Source organism: Seriola aureovittata, chromosome 15 (genome assembly GCF_021018895.1).
Source record: "Seriola aureovittata isolate HTS-2021-v1 ecotype China chromosome 15, ASM2101889v1, whole genome shotgun sequence".
In the NCBI taxonomy this organism is placed as follows: Eukaryota; Metazoa; Chordata; class Actinopteri; order Carangiformes; family Carangidae; genus Seriola; species Seriola aureovittata.
The window spans coordinates 17,890,011-17,915,744 of NC_079378.1; the positions used below are offsets into that span (position 1 = coordinate 17,890,011).

Genomic DNA, 25,734 nt, shown 5'->3' on the forward strand with positions numbered 1-25,734 from the left:
TGATAACATTATCTATATAGTGAGAGCAAAACTTACATTTAGCACCTTCAAAAAGTTGATATTAAAGGTTTAGCCAAAAGCTGGCTAATGACGTGGTAATCTGATATAACAAGGGTTTCTTATTGTTCATTGTTTACATTCTCCTTATAAATTAGGATTATTTAACTCTCACCACTGTATGGTAAATATGAAGCTACTGTCAGCAGCTGTTTAGCTTTGCTAAGCACAGACAAGAAACAAGGGGAAAAGCTAACTGCTCTGTCAAATGTCAAACTATTTATTTAACTGAATAATGCAAGACAGCATGAAATGATTGTCAACGAACGTGCTTATGTTAAAGGTAAAACACAATTTATTACAAATTGACTTTTACCTTGATAGCGCTGGTTCCATCAGTTACAACACATTAGTTACAATATTGAAGATCTGGGAATAAGGTGATATTAGAAAAAAAAAATCATCTGTAGGCCAAAGTGAAAGTGAGTGCACTTGGACAGTCAATAATAATCCCTCATTACACAAGAAAACTGTGCATAACTACAGACAATACCATAAATGCATCTGGAAGCATGAAGTGGCTCTGGAAACTGTAATGGATGTTTTCCAATAATTTTCCAGTCTGCCAATAATTGCCCAGTCAGTTTGTTTCTAATGTGTAAGATCAGCTGAGTGCTTGTGTTTTTGAATTGTCTGATTTCTTTTTAGTGATGTCACCATGTTTGCAGATGTTAGCATGATAACTTAGACGTTATCATAGCTAACAGATTCAGTGGCCAGAGTTATGGAAATAAACCCAAGTTGTAATAAACCAGTTTTCCTTTAGACTAAGCTTCATTTTATTCTCGACAGACATGTTTCCATGATACTGTGCCAATTCCAGTATCCATATGCCAACTCAGTCACAGAGTTGAGTGTGAGAACTGGAGAATCGATTGCATCATAATGTGTAACTTTGACACAGCTCTTTAAATTTGAAAAACTCAACAGAAATAGAGGTTTTGTGAGATTTTTCAGTTTATTTTTCAGTTCACTATGAAACATTCATTTCCATTCAAAACTTCTCTTATATTACAACATTGCTGATACTCATATCCCATGCAAGGTGTGCCCTCCAAATGCAGCCTGTACAGGCTGTGTGGGACTCTCACACACTTACATAATATAAACACTTCAGATTTTCACTACAAGTTAGACAAGGAATTTCCATGTATGAAAAGTCGCAAACAAAGTAATACCACACACTGTCTGATTAGCAGCAAACAATTTAATTGCGATGTTTCGGTCTTAGACCTTGATCAGGGAAATGAAGTCATTTCAGGCAATCTTTGTAAGACAATATCTGACTAGCAGCAAAAATGCAATTGCAAAAACGAAACGAAAAAAGGAGGCATTTGCCTGATGAAGGTGTAAGACCAAAATTTCGCAATTTAATTGTTTGCTGCTAGTCAGACAGTATGCTGGATTTCTTTGTTTGCCATGTTTAAACCTTCTCCTGCCTCACTGAATAGATGTGCAAAGTTTCCTCCTGTTCATCTATGAAAAGTAGACTGTTATACAGTACAAAATGAGGTTCAAAATACATACAATGTTAAGGTCCTAAGTTTGGGATTGGGTTGAATAATAATAAAAAAGTTAATAATACTCTAGCAAAAGCTGTATTTAATATATATTCTATGTTCTAGTTGACCTTTTATATGATGGACAACATGAGAGAAAAAAAGCGGTAAAGTCTTGTTGCACATCAAACTATCCTGCAGGAGTGCCAGATAAATGTAGCAAAGAAATTACCCTGACTGGACTCGGAGTCTCCTGAGTGTCTTTCCTGGGTCACCTCTCATTTGTGATAATGACTGATGTGCCAATGTAATGTGAGATCTCTCTGTGGCTCTCAGGGGATGAACTGGAGCTAGGACTCTGGCTGTTGCAGCTGTAAGAGGCTGTGTCTTTACAATGGTAAACCTGGCTGTCTGTTATATGGCTCAGTGTGGTAAAAGGGGGGGTTTTAATAGAACCAGGTTTGCCTAAGACTTGATGAAAGTTCAAAGACATGTATGGAGCTTGGGGAAGTCCCATCCCAACCCCCATACCTATCAACATTCTCCTGTCGTCCTCAGCAGACCTGGCCTGTAGCTCCGCAGCAGAGTCACGCTGCTGGTTACCAGCAGCAGGTGGTGGATATCCTGCAGCTCTGCGGCTGTAGGGAGCCTCCATCATACACAGCCTCCTCCTCTGCTCCATCACCATCTGTACAGGGAGAGGCTGGCTCAATGCTGTTTGCGGTAGCGAGCCAACCTGCTCACCTTTACCCAGTACCAGGCCACTGAGAAAAGGGCAGGCCAGGTCTCGGTCACCTCGAAGTCCCTCTGTACCTCTCGTATTAATTAGGACATCCTGGCTTGAAGGCTTACTGTCTTTGGTGGCATGAAGATGAGAATGTGGACGCACATCAGACACCTCGCTGTGGACAAGCGTGTAATGTTTGTAGGGTTCTTTCTTCAGCCTGCTGGGAGAATACTGGTTCGTGTTGCTGGAACAATCATGGTAGATCTCATCAGGGAACCTGCGGTCAGCTGCCAGCATGGGGCCTGATGAAGAAAACAATATTCAGAAGCTGAAATTACAGCAGAACTTCTGCTGGGGAAACCTCTGTATTGAAGAATCTTAAAGAGGCAAAAGCAGCATTGAATGATTTCTTAAATAAGTAAGTGGAAAAATCACTTTCCATCTTACAACAAAGAACATATGATGGAGGTCCAAAAGCAGCTAAGGTGTTGGCATATAAACTCAAAAAACAGCAAAAGAAGGCAACAGTTGTGCAGCTAAAGGAAAAAAAACACGAATATTATAAGGGGCCGAAATGAGGCAGCAAATCAATTTGCAAAATACTACCAAGGTCTCTATGATGCTGCCCAAAATCATGTGTGCAAAGATAAGTTAAGGCAATTTTTCCAAAAGTTAAACTTACCCAAAGTAACAGAAGAACAGAACATCACACTCACAAAGGCGGTAACAGAGGAGGAGATTTATAATCATATTAAAAAGCTTAAATTACTCAGGTTGCCTGGAAGTGATGGATATAACAACAAGTTTTCCAAGGAATTCCAGGATGATCTTGTTCCACTTATATGTAAAGCTTATAATTGGGCAATGGCCATATAGGCCAATTAGTCTTTTAAATACAGACCATACATAACTTCAATATTACCTACCAGATTAACAAAAATTATACCACATCTGATAAATCCAGATCAAACAGCGTTCATTGGTCAAAGACAGCTTGTCGATAATGTGAGACGAACACTAAATATTATCGAAGGAGCTCAGAAACAATCTCCCTGTCACAATGATTACCTAAGATGCAGAGAAGCCCATTGATAAGGTCCTTTGGCCTTATTTGAGACCTTAATGAACTTTGGTTTTCACACCACTTTTATAAAATGGTTGAAAACTATGTATAAACAGCCAAATGCCAGAATTAAAGTTAATGGGGAAATGTCCAACATGTTTAAAATCTCAAAAGGTACCAGACAGGGGGACCCTTTGTCCCTTTGATTTTTGCCCTATGCATTGAACCATTGGTGGAATATATTAGGATATAACAAAAAATAAAAAAGGTATAGACATAGCAGGAGAAAATCATAAACTGTCGATGTATGCAGATGATACAAATTTATCTAGGCCTGAACAATCAATTGAAGTGTTAATGAAGGTAATTGACATTGAATGTAAATAAATCAGAAGTAATGGTGATCAGTTGTACAATCAGTGATGAAATGAAAAACAGATATGCATTCCACTGGGATGTGGAAAGGATTAAATGTCTTGGAATTAATAGAACAAAGAATTTGGACAACTTGTATTCAAAAAACTATTCAAAAAAGGAAAAAGAATGTTTCGCACTTATTCCTAATAATAAGGGTAGCAATGATTAAACAAATTACGAAAAGTTGGTTAAAAAATAAAAACTTTGAAATGGATGGACCTTGTAAACGAGATACATGGAATGGAAAAGATCACCATGAGGATTAGAAATCAAGTTCATATCTTTGAAGAAAGATGGGAAAAATGGTTGAGATATATAACACACAATAATTTAATTGACCCTAGAGGCGATGACAGCTGGAATAATAAGACATTTACAGTTTTGATGTCTGATTTTTAAAATTTTTTCTCTTAAATTAAATGAAAAGAAGAGAAAAGAAAAGAATCACAGATAAAAAAGGGGGTTGGTCACATGAGTGGGTGTGTAAATATGTATTCATGTTTGGGTATACATACTCATGCGTGTGTGCATGTTTATATAGGTAGAGAGAAAATGTGTATAAATATATCTGAGTGTATCTATGGTACCCAGTTGTTATATAATGTATCCTCGCAGTAGGTTTCATTTTGATTAATCCTATTAAATAATGCAAAAAGAAGTAGTTACTATGATTATTTTCTGATGTTGTTACTGTTGCTTTTTTGTTGTTTTTTTTGTTGTTTTGTTTTTGTTGTTTGTTTGTGTGATTGTTTGATTTTTGTCTTTGTTGTTTATATCACTTATTCTTTTAATTTTAATTTTAATTTAATTTAATTTTTTTTACATGTATGTTACATAATTTTCGAAAATGCAGTTTAAAAAAAAACTAAAAAAAACTTCTGCTGAAAGATTCCTGAGGCAGCATTAGGAGCATACAGTGTTAAGAGAAGTATTTTAATATAATGTCAGAATGTCAGGCAGCATGTTAATGAATGTGGTTTAAAGATATTTCAAGGGTTACACTAGATGTTTGACTGGTGACACATGGACACAACACTAGTTGGGTCATACGTGTTGTGCAGACAGGGAAAGCTGATTTTCAAAATGTGAATCATAGGAGGAGCAGTTTTTGAAATCAAGGCAAAAGGAGTATGAATATGGAGAGGTAGCTAATAAATTACTCCTCATCAGCAGCCAATCTCCTGAAGCTGTTTACATAGCAAAAAAACAAACAGTTCACAGAATAATCACTGATCAATTAGATAGTAATAAGAATTTCAAAGAAATTCTATGAAGAGCTCTACATCTCAGAGTCCAGTGATAAAACTGAAATGTGACAAAAATGTCTTTTATTATTTTGCCCTCTACCAAGACACCCCTGTCTGGTTTCTCTGGTACCCAGGGGTGTCAGGTCTGGCATTCCCACTCTCTGATCTGGAGTTTGGAAACCACCCGCAAAAACAGTCTGATTATGCCTAGAAAAATATGGTCTGAACGAGCTGAACATATGGAAATCTGCTTATTTAGCAAAATGATTGTCTTACAGTCTTGCAGAGATCAGTCTTGCAGATATCTATAAAGAGTGCCTCTTATCAAGTGAATTAACAATGTCATGCACAACAGCAGTTTCATCATGAATTATGATATGAGCAGGGCTAACGTTTGGCTGCTATGGCTGAAGGACATCATTTTCCTCCAAAGAGGTATGTAGTTGAGTTAACCAGTCATTGTCCTATTTTAGAGAGACAAATCAGATAGATGTCAATAGTTGTTTAGATCGTAAATGTCACCACCTTTGTGTAATGAAATACTGGAGCTGTCTTCAATATTGAGGAAATATTGCCTAGAGATAAAGATGAAGTAAAATATATTTAATAGAGGAAACAAATCTACAGAATCCTTAAAGAAGTTTTATCATGGGAACTTTGTTAGATAAATTGTACCTGTGTATTTCTTTGGTGCTTGGGGGCCGCTGATGTTCCATCCAACAGGCCCTCTGCTGTGTAGGGAGCCGATGATCTGCTGAGCCAGCTGAGAGGAGGGAACTAAGTTAGGCAGCTGGCTTTGACCATCCAGATTCTGGTGGTTGTTGGGGTAGTGGAGGGTCAGATTGTAAGTGGGGCTGCAAGACGTCTGGCTTGCTTCAGGGCTCAAGCTGGAGCTCTTCTCCCTGCAGGGGGTCACCGGGTATGGCGGTCTCTCCTTTAACAGCTCCCTCTGTGGGGAGCAGCTCAAGCAGTCTGACTGGAAAAGCCTAGTGACCTGCTGCTACCCAGAAACACACAACAGCATACATAATGTTACAAAATCACACTTCTATTTCTGTGTTTGCAGCAGTTTGTAGCAGGCATCCTTGGAGAAATGTAGCATTAAAGGAGCTATTTGTAAGTTTTGCTAATGCTACATAGGCAACTAAAGCATTAACAGTTATCCACTTGCCAGTATTAGCATGAGCTTCGCCATTTTTGTGTTTACAGTAGAAGAGGTTATAATATGTCCTCTGAGCAGCTACTTCTTCAGGGCAGCCTGGACGTTACAGTGACTTGGTATTGGAAAGTGATGGCACTGCCTGGCCAGGTCAGAGCTAGCTGGTTAGCATGCTACTGTCAGTAGAAGAAAAGAGGTTATAGAAATAGAAGAAAAACAAGAGGGTTCTTTTCCAAAGTCAGTCTGATGATCTCTTTGTTTAGCCTAGCTTAGCACAAAGAGCGGAAACAGGGAAAAACTCACATTTAAGGATATCCTCACATTTTCAAGACACTAATTTGCCCATATGTACTATTATTGTTGTGCATGAACGTGTTCAATGAATGGCATTCTTTGAACACGTTCATATTTTTTGTGAACGCTGAACTGAACGAGTCAGTTTACAAATGATGAACGTGAATGTGAGCAGCGTGCACTAAAGCGAGAGGGAATGGCGCTCATGTTTTATGACAGTTTTACGGCACGCCGCATGCCGTTTCCATAGACACGGCCCAGCATGGCTTTTGCTAGCGGTACAGACGCATCTACCACTGCTGAAGCCAGTTTGTTTGAGCATTTGAAGCAGTTTTATGAACAAACGAGTGAAGATGCGGACGGATTATATTTATGTATGGATTTCAAATGTAATTCATGTCTGTGATTCTTCAGTGGTATACAATAATTCATTTAGTTTAGGAGTGGCAATGATTTGGGGCTTGTGATGGATGGGTAGAAGGAGGTTCTATTGAAAAATAGCCAATTTATTCCAAAAAAAAAGAACGGGACAAATGAGCGTGAATTAGTTAATTTTTGGAACTGTGAACTTAGTTCAGTGTGTGAACTAGTTAATTTTCATCTCTATAAACTGAACTTTAAACAAGTTATTTTTAAGTGTGAAATGGCACAACACTGTGTACTATTTATTGGACTTTTGGTTTTGGCTCCGTGTTATACGTTCATGTGACGGTTGTTTTAAAGGTATAATGTGTAAGATCATGCTACTTGATCCACCTCCATAGGGGGCAGCATTTCACCTCTTCGCCCCTGTCCAGTTAATCATGTTGTTGGTTACCCCATGTTCCTTACAATTTATTATTTATATGTGCATTTATTGTTGATTGTTGTAGCACTGAAACAAATTATGAGTACTTGTAATACAAACAGTATGTTTTTATTTACCTATAAAAATATAAAGGTGGGATACTGCATGACACATGGGTGTCAGGCTGTAGCAGCGTGAGGAAGGGATGATGACATCATCACAAAGGCAGAATCAGAAAAATAAGGTTTATTGCCAGGTAGGTTTTTACTTACAAGATATTTGGCTTGGTGTGTGGTGCAGTATCCAATAAACATATTAACAGGAAATAGCAATAAAAAGGTAAAATACTGCAACAGTCAAAAAGATAAATATACATAGATACACATATTAAAAAAATAAAACAATGAAAAAAACTATGTACAAAAGTGTTGACAAAACTCCTGAGGAGCAGGATGTACAAAAGTTCACAGTATAGACAACATCTGTTATGTGCAGGGATAATACTCCAAGGTGTTACTGTAATGTGGTTGCTGTTGATTGATGAGGCCGGACGCAGAAGAAAAGGCAGGTGCTGGTCCATCACTGGGGATGACTGGACAGAAATTCTGGTCCTGATACAGACAAACGTGACAATTAGTTTAGATGATACAAGTTCTTAATAATCAAACATGTTAGGTCTATTTTGTGTGTATATAATAAATAGTAAGGATAGATATGAATATGCTAAAATAAATACAGTATTAAGCAGTGGATCCTGAACCTGCTGGTTTTGGATCAAACAGTCTCTTTGTCTTACTTGTAAAAAAAGTTACTGAGGCATCTAGCTGGACAACAGCCGCAGGAACAGGCTACATTCTACTAAATCACTAAAACATCAACATCATACATTTATGCCACTTGAAGTGTTTATCAGTACGGTTTGTCATTTGCACTGATGACACTTTTCACTACACACCAACATTAGATGTTACTCACCAGTCTAAAAGAAAAGTCTCATCTACTTTACCTGTGTTTTGCTTCTTTGCCGTTGAACGTGGTTTCTTGTCGGAGCGGTTCTTTGGGATGGAGATAAAGATCACTTTCTAGGCACTTCAGACATCTCTGCGTTTCTGTGATGATGTTGGCAGCTTTTTTTTTAGTTTTTTTAGTCGGGAGCTGTAGCATAACTTTAAGCTTAGGAGGAAGCTCTTCTTCCCCGTGGGGCTGAGGGCAGACTAGATGCATCTAGTGTGTCTGGGTCGTATTACAACACAGTCCGGGACGCGGCTAGTTGGTTAGCATGCTCATTTCAGTAGATATCTCTGTAATACATTAGGTGGTGGTCTTGGTCATGACATCATCACTGTGGCTCCTTCACATACTAGTGATGGTGTTAGTTCATTTTTTGAACATTTTAAACTAAAATTCTTGCCAGATTTGGCCAGATCTTACACATTGCACCTTTAAGACAAAAAATGTGAATGTATGTATGACAGCCAGTATAGTTTTCCTTAAGAAATAACAGGGTCACAAAACATTTTCCTATCAATAAGCCAAGTGGAAGTCCCACCTCAGGATAGGGAGCTGCTCTAAGTTTGGTCTTCATCTTAACAGCTTTGGTTCTCAGTTGTTTGTGGTGGTCCTCAGAGGAAGTAAGATTGAGACCAGGCGTAGTGGCTCGACTCTGGTCTTGAGATAACTGCAACTCACTGAACTCGATGTCACTGTGTGCAAACAGACAAACACTGCATATCTTTGTACTGATTTTACTGGAGGTTTTATATGGAGAACTACAGGAGAAGGGTGCTGACTCACGTGAGGACGTAGTTCACACTGACAATACAGTGAGGTCTGGAGGAGCGGCTGTTGTGGACGATGGTGGCACAGCTCTGAACCCACACCCAGCCTCCATGCTTCGATAACATGCGGTAGTACTTTGTGGTGACCTGCCCCTTCACCAGTACTACAGGGAAAAAAAGATCAGAAAAAAGGTCAAATCCAACAACTTGAAAAGGCAAAGATTTCTCACTTTACTGTAAGTTTAACATTGTAATGCAGCCACAACATTCATTGTTTTTTATGACTCTGCGCCAGCGACAGCCAGAGCCAGAGGCATACTGTTTTCAGGTTGTCCATCCTTCCTTCTGTACGGTTTTGGCCTTGTATCTCAGTAATGCCTTCAGGGAACTTGAAGGAATTTGGCACAAATGTCCACTTTGACTCAAGAGAGAAGTGATTTTGGTGGTCAGAGGTCAAGGTCACAGTGACCTCACTAAACACGGTTTTGGCCTTGTGAAGGTAATATCTCCATAACGCCTTGAGAGAATTTCTTCAAATTTCATACAAACGTTCACTTGGACTCAAGGACGAACTGATCAGATTTTGGTGGTCAAAGGTCAAGGTCAGTGTGACCTCACAAAACAGTTTTTTGCCATTACTCAAGATTTCACACAGCAATTATGATAAAAATTTCACACAAATAATTAATATTTTATATGACTCTGGATAAACAGGGATGTAACCTGAAACTAGTCTAAGTGGCGGAGGCATACAACCACGAGGTAATCCTAGTTAAGTATAAAATACAAACAATCCCATCATAAGACTAGTTAAAGATTTGAATGACTCACATAAATGGTGAGCATAGCGTAGATGAAAAACATCACAGGCATGAACATGGTGGTAGAGAGTCTTCTCTATCAGGTCCTGAGGCTCATAGCCCGTCAACTCTGCCACCCTGGTTCCAGCACACAGGAGAGAGGGCACAGGCATCGCTGTACATCATAATGTTCAGATAACAATCCAGCAGTCCACATATTTATAAACAGCTAACTATTTCATGTGGTGTACATATTTTATATTCATCATATGTTGTTGTAAGCATGTGTTGTAGGAAAAGCCGATTTGTAATTACAAATGGTTTTCAAGGAGCTTTTTTAAGGAACTTCTTCAAATTTGGCACAAATGTCCACTTAGACTCAAGGATGAACTGATTAGGTTTTGTTACATACAACCATGAGGCGGTAATTCTAGTTTCTATTGATTATTTGTGATATTTTTTATGATTTATGTTCCATACAGGGATCGTCCAGATATCATGACATCATGGCTTCCATCTATGTATCCACCCACTTAGTCAAGAGCCTCTCCTACCTCGTGTCCAAGAAGATGAGTTTAAAGTCCAGGCTGGCCCGAAACATGAACATGTTGCTGTGGAGTTTTATCTCAGTGATACCACTTGGGGGCAGGGAGTGACCAACTGCCACTAGACCCACAGTCTGATAACAGGATTCATACAGCGCCATGTCAATCATGTACTGATGAACCTTCAGGTAGCCGCTGCAGTGAATGACCTGGGAAACAACAGCGGGACACCAGTGTTATGACACATTTACACATTCAAAGTAAATGAGAGAGAAAGTTAGGGGTTTAGGATTGGCCCGGGCCTTGCAAGCAAATTAAGATATTTTAAATATAATTGTGTTTTTTACCTGTTCTCAATGTGATTTGTTTTCTGGGGGTGTCACTAGTACATCACGGCCAATTTAAAATCTTGAATATCAGTGAGGGAAGGGTTGACCTTACACTGTTGTATGTGAGAATATCTGTGTGTGTGTGTGTGTGTGTGTGTGTGTGCTGCGCACTTGTTGTTGTGGAGTGCCTCGAAGAGTCAGGGGATAGAAATACTGTTTTTTTTGGGGTGAAATAAAAAATTTATAATTATATTGTCAAATATATTGGTTGTTTGAAAATGACCAATAAGCAATGAGTTGTTTAAGCGTCACTTCATGACAACCCTTAAGTTACTGTAGATGACGTCATCATGTGTGTGCTGGAGTGAATGATCATCCAGTGGTTGCACATACCTTATATCCTCCACATGTTAGTCCTGCATTTCGTTTAGCAAGAACACACTTCATCCTCAAGAAGAAAGAGCGCTCTATCTCATAATCTATAACACAAACACACATTACAGAAGCATTACTCACATGTTATAGAGCCATTACTTTATATATTGTGTTTTTGCAATACAATATCCCAGTGTTGTGGTCACCAGTAACACTTCTTACTTAATTTATTTAAGATCTGGCATGACACTTATGTTCAAAGCGATGTATAATCTGAGCTACAAGTGCACATTTAAGGCTGTAAAAAGCTGCTTCACTGTTTAATGACAACGTGAAGCAGCTTTTGTATGTAATGTATTGCTCCTCCTGAGGTTGAACAAACAGCCAGATACTCCTCTGCAGGCAAAAGGCTCACTAAGATCATTTCAAGGTATGTCCATCATACAAAAAAACTAAAGGGTAGCCTTTAGTTTTATGTATGATGGCATCTAAAATGGAAAAATAAAGTTCAATATAGGGATACACCAGCAAGAGTAAATGAAGAGCAGTCAAACTCAAAGCAGTATATGTTCCATGATGCGACTCGCCTCTTTTGTTTAGACCCTACCTGCCTCTTTCACACCCATGTCTTTCAAACTCCATACCACCAGTATGTAACACAGCCTTCTAACTGTGAATGGAGGAATCTGTATTTCAATTTTCTCAACAACCGCTCATCTGATCCAATTCAAACTTTGTGTCTTGCTGAAAACCCAAGGATACAGAAGCCATGAGAAGCAACTGAATTTTTTTTTTTTGTCAGGATTTTTCAGGTGTTTGTTTTCACAAGAGGCTGAAGTGCACCATTACCCTAGTCTGAACAGGACTAAAAGCATTCACATGTGGGAATTCTCCTAGTGCTCTCGATGTCCAGTCTGACTATGATTCACAATAATCACAGTCAGCAGGGGAAGGTGCATGGAAACAGCTGTTTGCTTCTCTCTCTCTGTCTCTGTCAATAAATATAAGAGGATTCAAACCCAGGTCTCCTGGGTGAAAGTCCGATGTTTAACCCACACATCCACTACACCCTGCTCATTATCATATGTCACCTGCCTTCCAGCCTCTCTAGCAGAAAGACTTCGCCAAAAGAAAAACACGTTTCTAGCCAAAACAAAGACATGACAATAATGTTACATAAGTTGCTGACACACAATATATATGTACCTTGTCTTTACAGTACATATAGAAATTAAATCACCTGGAAAAAACACATGAAGAGTTTTAGTCCTGTTTAGACTGGGGTTGTGGTGCACTTTCAGCCTCTTGTGGGCAAACTGAGTATTACAAAGACAAACACTTTTTTTCACTTCCGTACACAGCGTTCTGTGCAGCATCAAGTGTGAAGTTGTTTGGATTATGTCTCAAGAAAGCTGCAGGCTGGATTAATCCAGGGCAACAAGTCCCTCGCAACAGGCCACTGCACCAGTTCTGTTAAAAATGTGTTGTCTCCAAGACTAAGAGCTAAGCCTAACCTAACCCCTTAGCCTAATCCCGATGACATCATCATGACAACATCATCTCAGACTTGACAATCTAAAAACAAAGGTCCATCAGCTCAAATAAATCTGCAAAATTCATATTCATCACAGTAAGAAGAATGACTCACAACATTAATGTTTCCTCATTCAGACTTCTTACTCAGCAGTTAGCTGGGAATTATCTGTACTGTAATAGTTTCCTATGTAATTTCAGTATAATGAATATTTCCACAGTACAAAAGCAGAATTTTGTCACTGCAACCCATGTAGGAAAGGTTAATGTGCATCAAAATATTTCTTTGTCAGAAAACCCTTAACTCAAGCTGATCTTTTTAACTGAACTGCATTTCCAGGGCTTTTTACCACATCTTTCAGTCTTCGGAGAGCAGCAGAGTAGTGTGTATGACATGACTGATGGAATTACTGCAGTGTACGTTATACTGGCTTTGTTAAAACAACGGGTAAATGGGGAATTAGCTAAATAAAAGGCCTGTCTCTAACATAAGCCTTTTTCGAATTTTTCTCTTTGCTGTTGAGATAAATGAAGACCCCAGCCAGTACATGAGAATAAATTGACACTGACACTGAGACTATTCTCTAAGTACCTGGAGAGAAGTGATGGTTTGGGGGCTGGCAAACACCCAGCACTGCTGTCATCTCATCATGGTCTGATGGGTGGATGTACTCAAATATACTATTTCCTGTTAGCTCCACCTGCAGCACACACATTTCCAGCATGTGATCAGCTACATCACAACTGATCAACCAAAATGCAAAACAAAACTTTGAAACTAACTGAATCCATGCATGACTGTTACGTCCCATACAGAAATGTAATATATGACATGTCCCTATATCAAGATTGTGTTGCCATATATATGTTCCCTATCAGGGCATATATCACATATATACATCCTCTGGATACATGGGGATATATTAAGATTTATAACATATATGAAATACCCATATTAAAATGTGTATATGTACATATATAAAAAATGTCTAGGATTAATGTTTATATGGTATAATATGTTGCAACCATATATTTTTATGATACATCTTCAATTTATAAATGCAAGTTTATCAAAACAACATGCATATAAAAACTTTACATGCTTATGTTTTTATTATCAATTTCTCATTAATTTTAAACATGTCTCTTACTATTCTGGGAAAGTTGTCTCAGACTTTTGGACCTACTGTATATAATATCAACATATATTGACAGGCATTGTGATGGATATATATTTACATATGCCTACAATATAAGCATACATACATAAACATACATATTTGTATCAGCTAGACATATATTTCAATATATGAAATTGTTCCAATTTGTAATAGGTTTCATATATAATTTAACATATAATAATAGTTTTTATATATGTAGATATATTACATTTGTCTACTTGCTCTTATTGTACTTTCTTATTGTATAACTACGCGTCTTTGCAATTTACTAATGGTTCATCTGAAATATTATAAACATAAACAGTTGACTTGTGTTTTTATCTCCAGATCAATCTTTTCAGTAGAATAGAAATACTGTATCATGGTCGCAGCTTGTTGAGGGGATGGAGGGTCTTACCTGGGACAAGCCAAGGTGGACTGATGCTGTTTCTGAGATGTACATGATTTTTCCATCAGAGGCAACAACAAACACGAAGCCGTCCAGAGTCTGAGTGATGTAACAAAGAAGTTACTAATGTTAATGATTATGTTCCAATACATTTGTCCATATAATGTAAGAATGGATAGTATCATTATTGTGAGAGGTTCCAGCTCTGCCTCCTGCAGTTTTATTTTTATGCAGCTGCACCAAATTATAATTTTTGGCAGTTTAGTTAGTCAACACTTTTTATTATTTACTATATACTACTCTTTATTTTTAGTTTCCATTAAGAAAACATCTGTTGGATGTTAACTGTACATGTCTTTATTTCTAATTCTAAAAATGGGTGAAAATGTGATGTAAATGAATAATACAAAAATTCTGTAATGCTCTGTAAATTAATTATTTTGATGGACAGATGGTGAATGACTCAGTTACTCATTTGTATCTAATCTAATATTATAGTGATTCATTTAGTCTTTTTTCAGTGAAAACATCTTGACCAAACTTATCAAATTATATTACAAATATTCTGCACCGACAAATATTACACATGAACATTTTGTAGATATTACATATATTCTCATGTGTTTGATATATAATCCAACAGAATCATGTAACCTCAAAATATATTTTGCATATGAATATAATTTGTAAGAGATAAGGTAAAATCATACTAATACTGGTTAAATCCGAAGCCCACCATAACCACCAAGAAGGTTAGCTCTACTGGTCAAATCAAAGCCTGGTGCTTTATTGTTAAAATCAGAAAAACATTGATTTTTGGTAACCCTTTAAATTACAGACCGTTAATTATGATTATAATAATATATAATTGTTAATAATAATAATTGTTAAATTATTAAATTATAATTAAAACTATCATTTCTGACAGACATTGGACCATTTTGTAAATTTATTTATACATTGAGTTAAATTATATTCTGTTTATTACATTTACACTTTACAGGCAGTGGTAAGGTAGTTATGGGTTAAGTACAGTGACATTTCCAGCAGTCACCACAAACTACTGCTGTAGTGACTACTACTCCGCTTGGCTTATTGAAAGGTAGGACTGTGGAAATTACAAATACATTAGGTTTATAATACTGGAAGTTCTTGGCTATGTGGAGGAAACTGGCTGCTGCGTTTATTTTGGGCGGCAACCATGTTAACGGTTGACGGTTAAAATATGAGACTTGGTATCACCTGCTAACAGCCTGTCTTCACAGTGCAATAAAGAATATTAATGCTATCGATATTAATGGTAGCTGATACAGAAACAACCCTCCTGTCTTACCCTGTATGTGGGCTATACTACTTACTATAACAATTGCCATATAATTACAGACCAACCCTCTTTATTCTGCTTCAATTTTACTCAGAAATTACCCAATATATTACAGTAATTCTCAGTAATTATACTACTACAACTTGGCATTATTCTGACTTTACTTGACTGTTATTTCTTGGCAGTTTCTTCATATAACCACAAAATTAATACATAATTAACGGCCAACTTGACAGTTACTTCTTAGTAATTTCTAATAATTATAGGCCTGTAAGTCTAAGTGTTAACAATTTTTCTACTGGAATATTTTTCTAGATGCAGTACATATCTTTCATCATTGTAGGCCTAATTATTATTTGTTTGATCCAGTTCTTAAACTGGAATAAAATGTAATCTAAACCAGCCCCTGTATAACAGCACAAGCAACGAATTATGCACAAGAATTCTTATGGTTTTAAAGAACAGTTCAAAATTGAGGTTACAAATGAGTAATTTATAATGCAAAATTGCAATATTATTTAATGTCCGCAAATAATCAAAAGTTAGGCCCAGGATTTGCCTGGGCTATATACAGACCATTTATGTACAGAGGACGTCTCTTCGATTGAACCAGACTTGCTTACAGCAGCTGCACAGTTTTACATCCTCTCACGGTTTGAGCAAGAAGCTGGCCTCTAGTGCTTGACATTTATCACGACAATGTTTGCACTGTATTTGCATTTATTTTAAAGTGTGAGTACAGAATAGTAATAAAGTAACAGAACAGGGCTGGACCAAATAAATCATATCGTGTCAGTTCAAGCATTTGACTTTTGTAATTTCACTTCTTTTAAAGTGTTTTAATGACTGTGATTGATATTGTTTAGTGATCAATTCAGTTATCTATTTATAAATTGACAACAATATGTTTTACATAACATAAATAAATGAACAAGATGAAAAAGATGTTTTCCTCACAAATTACTTAAATTTTTATTCTATCTAATTGTCACAAACGCCATAATCGGAATCAAATGTAGGCTATTATCATTTTTTCTGTGTGATCACACATCCGGTTGAAAACAGAGAGTGACAGTGGAAATCTGAGCAAAACTGAAAAGACGAGGCCTGTAGAAGACAAGCGCACTGAGCCATTCCCGACCTGCTCTGAACGACAGGTCGGTCAATCACTCAAAGACACCCTCACACCGGGCGCAAAGTGGTTATGCTGGTTTCATTTTCCTATTCAGCGCCCACGTTGCTTAAATAGCAAATACACTCATCTAAGCACCCATGGGCATGCTGGTCATAAGATGAGGAGTGATAAGTGAGTGCATTGATAGGTTGAGACAGGAAATACCTGAAGTCAATGGCGCAGTATTTCACTGTTGTAATTATCAAGATATGCAGGTGCACAACGCACTGAACTAGGCCTACATAAAGGACTGAACTACACACACAATCGCACACACACACACTCACACACGCACACACACGCACACACACACAAAAAACAAACAATATTTTTACATTTTTCATCTAACATGAACATTCAGTAGGCCGACCGGTGTTGCAGTTCCCCTTTTCCCCTTGATTTCACATTTAAAAGTAGTTCCACCTTGACCAGATACAACAGTAAAATGCTGTTAATCCAGTGATGCATCAGTATTAACAATCTGATAATAAAAGGCTGGTGATGTTTAGTGGCTATAGCAGATTTTCATTTTGAATGAGTGTGGCTGCTGTCTGGTTAGTTTACTACCTATTACTGATGCCCAGGTGGTGAAAAAGCTCCTGATTAAATCAGTCATATTGGAGACATAGCCTCTAGGAGGGCACATCGGAATTATCTAATGACTTCACCCCAAACATTGTGAACATTACAAGTCCTCCCAAAACATTGGTAGGGACACGTCCCTATACCATCCGTATGAAAACCTATTCCCTTGCACACACACACACACACACACACACACATACACACACGCGGGGGACTGAACACAGTTTGTTGTTTTCTGTACCTGTAAAAGGTGGGAACCCAGTTCTTTAGCCATGCTGTCCAGAGGACTGAACCTTGTTGATTGACCCCATCCATCACCCAGACCTACAGAGACAGACACAGTCACTGTCAGAGACACAAACTGGAACAAAAGAAAACAAAGGCACAGGCTTTCACACCTGTGGAGAAACAAGCTGTGCAAGCACTGCCATGAGGTGACCAGGCTTCAACTAAATTAAACTGTGACCCCAAATGTTGATATATTGTGGTGCTGATGGCACCAGTTCACTTCAGTTCAGCTCTTTTGAGTACTACAAGAGGAAACTCTTGTAGTAGCAATGCAGCGTAAAACCATGCAACATAAACACAATAAAGACATAAGACAGTGAAGACATTAAAGAGCTGCTACTCTGTACTTCACTCTCTGACATGACCAGAACTAAACAAAAAAGTATATATATATAGATATACTGTATATATCAACATATCTATATCTATATAGAGATAGATATAGATACATATATCAGAATGTCAGAGACTGGAAATGTAATATTGTAATCATTTTGATGTATTATTATATTTCTCTTATATTTTTACAATATAAATCAGCAAACAATCATCAGTCAATTCCGCAGCTGTCACATAGATACAATCAAAAGACCAAAAACAAAACAAAAACATTCACATTTGTCCAATTCTATGCAAGAAAAAGCTGCCATTTCTTATTTTTATGAGATATTTTGTTCTGGCTGAAGAGCGGTCGGCTTCAGCTGTTGGAGGTGAGCAGCATTCATGAAATGGTGGTACAGTCTTTTTCAATTTCCACTAAGCAGTGTAGAGGTAACCACAGCTGCAGCTTGGTTAGTGGTCTTCTTAAAGTCCTCGAGACCACCTCAAATCTAATTTAATGGTATTTATATTACACTGATACACCTGAATAGGCCTGCAGATATGTGACAACTTAACAACAGACCAAATAAAACTTCCTCTCTGGTTTTCCTTAATATTTGTATAGTGTTCTATAGTACATAGGGATGGTTTAAAAACTGCGGCTTGTCCTCTGAGACCAGCAGCATCTTTATTTCGCAAATTCTGTGATGAAGTTTCTGTGTGGACTGAGCCTAATGTATTGATCTTCTGATGCAGTTGGTTTGTCTGGATACAACTGACCAGTTTCTGCACTGCCCCCTTAGAAACCTGTAGACCAGCCATGATCTGACACTGAGAGAGCTCCTCTGTGCTTAGAATAACTATTTGACTTCTGACACCTTTACTTTGTTCAGATGCCATTTTCCCACTATTACAATGATCTGCTGGAAACCTGAGGCACAGCCTTGTTTATAGAAGGTAAAAACTGGCTGTAGGTTGAGTTACATTTCCATATGAACAATCACTCTCTGAGGTGAAGAGTGTTTTCAAGTGGTATTTCTGCAAACATTCCTTAATTTTCACATCTCCCAAAAGTCACTGCTGTGAAGGTGAAGGTGTGCTGTATTTTCTTATGAAAAATTATTATTTAAAGCCAAATGTTGTATAATGTAGTTGCTGAAATGTCATTGATCTACTGTGTATCTGTATCCACATTCTGAGCAGTGTAATCTGATATGACCGTCTTTATGTTTACTTCTTACACAGCAGATGCAGACTTGGATAAGACCATAAGACACACTCAAAACCCAGAAGAGCTAGGAGGAATTTTAACGTGTTTGACAAAGTGTGGTTTGCTTTGGGACACAGAACTGAGACACACTTCATAAAAGCTGCTGAGGGACTGAACGTCAGCTCAGTTTCTACATTTCCATCGTACCAAATCCATGTTGTGCTTTTGGTAGAAATAAATATTTGTATAAAGGTGTGTGTGGGAACAGCTAGAAACAAGGAAAACATTGGAGGGAACAGAAGATCTGATATTGATCAAGAAGGACAGGAGGAAATGTTAGTGCCTGACACTGTTAATCTAAATTTTTCTACATAATCCACGGTTACACTCAGAGCCCCTGTATCTGCCGTGCTGCTCCACTTAAACAGCCACTCAAAAGCCCGAGCTAAGAGGGGCCCCATTAAAAAGTGATTATTTTTTAGAATTCAGCGTCAACAATGTTTTCAGAATCTGTGCAACTGCACCACCAGCTGCTGCTGCTGCGTCTCTCCCACAAAAATAATCCAAAATACACTGGGAACAGTTAAAGTGATCTAAGATAAATATTTGGCTGAGTGCACTGTCTAACCGATAACATATCAAATATAATCAGATTATTCCAGACAATAAGAAGGTCAGATTATAAAATCAGTTCTGCTTTTCACATCAGTATAATTTCATCCCAAAGCTACTGGAAAATACGAAATGAAGCAAACTAAACAACTAAAGGACCAAATAAATGCTGACATAAAACCATCAAAGTCTAACATGCATTCATTTCAAACCTGTGTGAGTGAAATGAACATGTCATAAATTCAACAGAGGTGAAAGTACATAATTACTAGCAAAGAAACTATAATAATGCTTTAATAAAACTACTCTATCATAAATTGTAGCTTATTCACATTCAAATATCACACATCAATCCATATTTCTAAGATTGATTTGTTGTTTTATTAGACCTGTCTTTTTGTTTGTTTTCTGTGTGTGTGTGTGTGTGTGTGTGTGTGTGTGTGCGTGTGTGTGCGTGTGTGTGCGTGTGCGTGTGTCCGCTATATGTCAGACCTATCATCTACTTCTCATGCTTTGTCTACACATTAAATGTCCATGCTTGTAGTTTCGGCAGTGAGACGCCTTCAGCCGGAGCCGGCTCTGCTGTTCCCGGCGGCCTGAGGAAAACCCGGTCCAGGGGTGCAGAGTGAGACGGTGTTCAGGTCCGCCGGTGAAAACCTTCATTATCCACTTCAAGTGTTGGTATTAGTGTAGTATTATTTGTGTAGCCGTCAGCAGGTGTGAGGAAGGTAAATGTGACTGACACAACAACACGTTGGCTCACGCGCTCCCTCTGAGCTCCACGCACCTCCACAGAATGCATCCCATCAATCAATGCCTGTTAGTCTACAGGATTAATGCTACATTCATATATGACCGTGAAGACCGGAACCGGGAGCAAGCCTCCGTTTCGGCCAGTATGTCTCTCTGGTGTTTGACTGCGTCACAGGTAAATAATGTAAATACTTTACCACAGAACAGACCCGGGGATCTGTGGATTCTTCAGGCACGTTGTTGGATCACATGTTGACTGGATGAACGAGTGAATAATGTGCACAGCGCTGACACTGCTGTCGCATCTCGGACAAAGAGCTTGTACTTCAGCGGACTAATGGGTGGCCCGACCATGAAGGGCCGTGTGTTCAGTCTGACTCTATGAGTGATGACAGAGAGGAAAGGCTCTGTTTTCCTGCCCTCTAACCTGCCCCACTGCAGCCGCGTGCAGCCTAATGAAATAATTCACCTTGATGAATGAGTGAGGCGCCTGAAGCAGACACCAGATTTGAATCAGACTGAGAAAACAACTTCAAACTTCCAGGACACCTGATTGACGAAATTACTTAGACAGCCATAAGTTATTTCTGTGAAGAGGGCAAAGTCCGGACAGTCGCTTTCACTTTTACCACTGAGCTATTAAGAGTTAGAGGAGCTAATAATAAAATAGGCTAAATAGATTATTATTGTTATTAGTAGTAGTCATTATTATTCATTTTATTATTATTTTTATTATTATCATTCTTATTATAATTCTTACTGTCGTAGTTATTATTATTTATTCTTCTTCTTCTTCTTCTTCTTCTTCTTCTTATTATTATTATTATCCTATTATTCTTAATGTTGTACCGCGGCTCCAAACAAAATGTAGTCATAGATGTTTTATGGGGAAGGTGACTTTTATTTTTTTTTTAATTAAAGTTTAAAATGTAAAAACTGTTTATTAAATCAGTCTGAAGCGGTAGAAATCTGCAGGCAGACCACTTTTTAATACGGCACAAACCGGGTTCATAAGGTCAAACTTACGACGTTACAGTCAGTTGATAAATAATTTGCTTTATAAGCTATTAACAAGAACAACTCTCCATCTTATGAAACCCCTCTGGATGGTGTCTATGCTTTAGTAGTGAGTTAGGCCTATTTCCGTTGGTAAATAATTCATATGTTCACACGGACGTCCTGTTTTTAACGAGCAATAGCCTATAAAATATTAGAAAATAATTTATTAATCATTAATAAATTCTTAAGCTATTACTTCTAAACGCTTTACAGTAGTGCTTAATTTGAAGGTGTATAAATAGACATTTTGACTTGTGTGTTGTGTGTGTGTGTGTATTAGCTGTATGTTTAGGCCACAGAGCTGTTCCTCTACGGGACAGCTGTATTCTCTCTCTGAAAATATTAGTGTACCAGGCTATGTTCTGTAAATACACAAACTATATCAAATTAAAAAATTTAATGTAAAAAATAATTACTTTGAATTTCTGATAATTATCTGATTAAGGAAAATGGCAATGGTCCGTGATTTTGTGGGTCAAATGTTCTTAAAGAAAATAGTTATGGATTTACTATGACTATGATTATTGATCATTATAAAAACGTGTGGAGTGTGTTACTGATATTTGGGTTTTTGAGTGTATTGCATTGGCTAAAGACAAATATATCAGTTAGAGTTTGGCTTAGTATGTAGGCCTATGTATGTTCGTCACTTGTTTGTTGTCTTATCTTCACTCCTCAGAATCTACATACATTGGGTTTTATATAATATTTCAGTATCTGTTAATATCTCTGCGTGTCTGCCGCTGTTCCTACCGTCGGGGAAGACTGCCCTCATCTTGAGGTAGCTGCTGGTCAGCCGGATGATGGAGGCCTTGTCCAGCTGGGAGGTGATGGCCGCCGGCAGAGGCAGGAGCTTGGCCAGCTCATAAAACTCTCCGTTCTCCTTCTCTCTCCGCGTTTTCGCTGCGTTCTTGCATTTTTCCTTCATGGCGGGAAGTTTCACACAAATGGTTTTTACATAAAAGTGCCCACTGGACTTTTCCCATAGACTCACGTGACAAATATATTTCTGTTATTAGGAGATGAAAAATCGCATCCCAAGCATCCTAATGTTCAGACTCCTGTGAAAACCTGAATTGACAAGCCGGATTTTGTGAATCCGAAAGACCACACCAGACTACATGTGTGTCATGAAGGATATCCCATCACGTTCGCACCATCCTGTTAAAACTTTGTTCAACTCCAAAGCTCCACCTGTTCAGCAGTAGTTAGAGAACCTCCGGGGCTGAACGCCACGTCCGCTTCACGGTGTTTTCGCGGTCCTGTCAGTTTTCCGCCCAACCATCCATCCAGACCTCCAGACCTGCACACATTCAGACCTCCAGATTTCCTGCTGCGCTGCTCTGTGGGAATAAACAGTCTCGTGCTGCGACAAGGGGAAAAAAATAGAACAACGACGAAAGTTATCAGACGTGTGTTGTTGCTGGTGTGGAGGATGGGCTGATCTAGGAGGACCGCCAACTGATCTAGTCTGAAAACCCCTCAGACCAGATCTCTACTGTCCACTGCCTGGCGCTCGCTCTTTCTCTTTCTCTTTCTCTCTCTCTCTCTCTCTCTCTCTCTCTCTCTCTCTCTCTCTCTCTCTCTCTCTCTCTTTCTCTCGCTCTCTGCGTGTGTGTGTGTGTGTGTGTCTTGACAAAAGAAATTAATCAAGTACAAAAAGTATTTTATATTTTGAACTTGCATATGAGTCAGCTGCCCTGCTTCATTCTGTCTTTATCAAATAAATGACCATGAGACATGATTCACAGTTATTCTCTTCAAGAAACTGAAATACAAAAATACAACTCAAGAAATAAATGAAACATTCATCATTCATCTTTACTGAGCTGCAACATGCATTTTGGAGTATTTTGAGGGGATTTTTGCCTTTAATATGCCATGAGAGTAGAGAGCTGATGGAATGTGTAAAGTAGAGACATAATAAAAGGTCTTCAGCTGGAGTCTTGTTATGGTTATGTAGTCATGTACAGGGCCAATCAGCCACAGGGATCCACACTGGGGGTTGAGTGCGTTGTCACCCGGGCAGCAGGTAGAGGTTGGGAACCAAGTACTTTAAACTGGTTGTACTGATGTGGATCATCTTTGGTGGAGAACGAACCAGAGCAGTGCAGGAGGTGGAGCAATAGCTGGGCTCAACTCCACAACTGAATGTGAAGCTAGTGTCCTGGAGAGGGGCTGGACTTATATAATCAGAGTGAGAGCTGTGGCCATGTTCAGAAAGCACATTTTGGTTGGGTGATGGGCTCTGAAACGATGCATTCTTCTTACAATATGAATTAATGATGACAGAGGAGGATCCCAGTCAATAACAAGAAATCACTTTATTTACAGAAGACAAACTTCAGCCGCCTGGACTTCATCAGCGTCACAATCATACAGTGTAGCTGCCTTTTAAATAGCAAAAACACAGGTTATTCCCCTAAAGGAAAAGAGCATTGGCTATCAAATACATATCAATCAATGCGCATCCAGCACTGGAACATGAATGAAGGTGGAAACTAGTTCAACACAGGTGAATGTGGGATTCCATCAATGCGTGTACCATCCACTTTTTTAAACATCAAATGTCAACAAGCATTTCAATACTTACTAGATACTAGTTAAACAACTAGTATTCTGCATGTTCACATTACAAAGGGAGGGCAGGACTTTTGTAATACAGCATATTGTATAACACAGCCCAGACTAATTTTAAGGGGACCTGTTATGCCTTTCTGTCACAGCCTGCTCTGCCTTCACCTGCTGCTTTAGTGTTTTTCCACTTACCCAACCTCCGTCTGCATCACTCATCAAGCCAGTATATATGCATCCCTGGTTCATTCACTCATTGCCAGATTGTTCTCTGTACTCATCTCCGGACTGACCTCCTGGTTTTGACTCTGCTCGTCTCTGACCATCCTGCCTCGTCTCTGCCCCGCTAAGCGCCTCAGCCTTCTGTCCCCGGCCACGAGTTCCGCCTGTGCACTTCCTGGTTCCTGTCTGCCTGTCCCTGTGGCTGTTTGGCATTCTCCAGCTCTGACGTTGCAACGTGAGTTTCCCTACCATCTTACCTGTGAGATCTTCACCGTCAGAGACTCCTGCTTCGTCAAACCAGCTGTCTTCATGGCTTCGTCTTGTGACTACTGCCCTGCTGGTTTCCTGATTCCCTCGATGATGTTTCCAGCCTGCTCCCTAACTGTACCAATGCTTTCCTACAAACCCTTGCGTGTGTGTGTGCGCATGTGTGTCTGTCTGTCCGTGTCTCTCTCTCTCTCTCTTCCCCCCCACCGGGTCCATGAACTTTCCCCTGTGTGTGAGCTCAGTCACCTCGCTCTACTCACCTGGCCCATGGTTCTCGAACTCAGGCCCACCCCAAGTGACTACTTACCTGTGTATAAACCTGGACTATACTGTTGCTCATCCTAGTTCCTGTAAATAAAAGTCATTACCAATCTTACCTGTAGTGTTTTGTGCTGCAACTGGGTCCTACCAACACCTGTTTCATTTTATGAGTTTTAGTGTGTTTTTTATATAGGTTTTTATGCATGTAAATGGTCTCCAGAGTCACAAGGATCACAGTTTACACCAAAGGGAGTAACTCTGTCAGGGGAAAAAACCCAATTTTCTCCTTTGTATGAAGTGCCTCGTTGGTCCAGCCATTACTTCCCGGTCCTATTGATGTCAATACTTCCGTTGGTGCTGCCCGCCTGCAACCTGGACACCCCCTGCACGCCCCCACATTACTACTTATAATGAAGAGTTTTCTTTAGTCTTGTAGCCATGCTGAAAAGACACTGTCCTCAACTGCCTGCAAATATCTGTTTTATTTTTCCGTTGCCCGCACATCAAGTAGGACTGCTTCAGAAACCGCGCACAGTTAAACAAATTATTTTCACACTTTTTTTTTTGGGGCATTTTTGCCTTTGTAATTCTGATAGGACAGTGAGACGGGAAAGCCAGTGAGAGAGGGGATGACATGCAGCAAAGGGTCACAGGTCGGACTCAAACCCATGGCTGCTGCTATGTGGTATGTGCTCTACCAGGTGAGCCACCTGGCAACAGTTATTTCTGTAGTTCACACTTCACACTCAGGCTCACACTCTGTCTGCCTACATTGTTATTGTGGATTTGTGATGTTAACCACGTTACCGCAACCTGATCACATTAGTATGAAGCAGCGAAGCGAAGCTATAAATGCTTAAACATTTGTCAGTGTTGACATGCTGTACCTCGTTAGCTCAGATAAA

At 38.9% G+C, this 25,734-nt stretch overlaps 1 protein-coding gene across 1 annotated transcript; it reads right to left on the bottom strand.

The window, feature by feature from the left end:
* Positions 1-1,827: 1,827 nt before the first annotated feature.
* sim2 (SIM bHLH transcription factor 2) lies at positions 1,828-22,531 on the bottom strand. Its single transcript, XM_056397961.1, has 11 exons — positions 22,259-22,531; positions 17,504-17,586; positions 14,189-14,278; positions 13,203-13,311; positions 11,096-11,181; positions 10,383-10,582; positions 9,860-9,966; positions 9,045-9,192; positions 8,800-8,953; positions 5,686-6,007; positions 1,828-2,585 (listed from the first exon to the last, which is right to left on the bottom strand). Exons 1-11 carry the CDS (start codon positions 22,431-22,433, stop codon positions 1,828-1,830), a joined length of 2,232 nt encoding a protein of 743 aa, XP_056253936.1. The 5' UTR covers positions 22,434-22,531.
* Between the last annotated feature and the right edge of the window lie 3,203 nt (positions 22,532-25,734).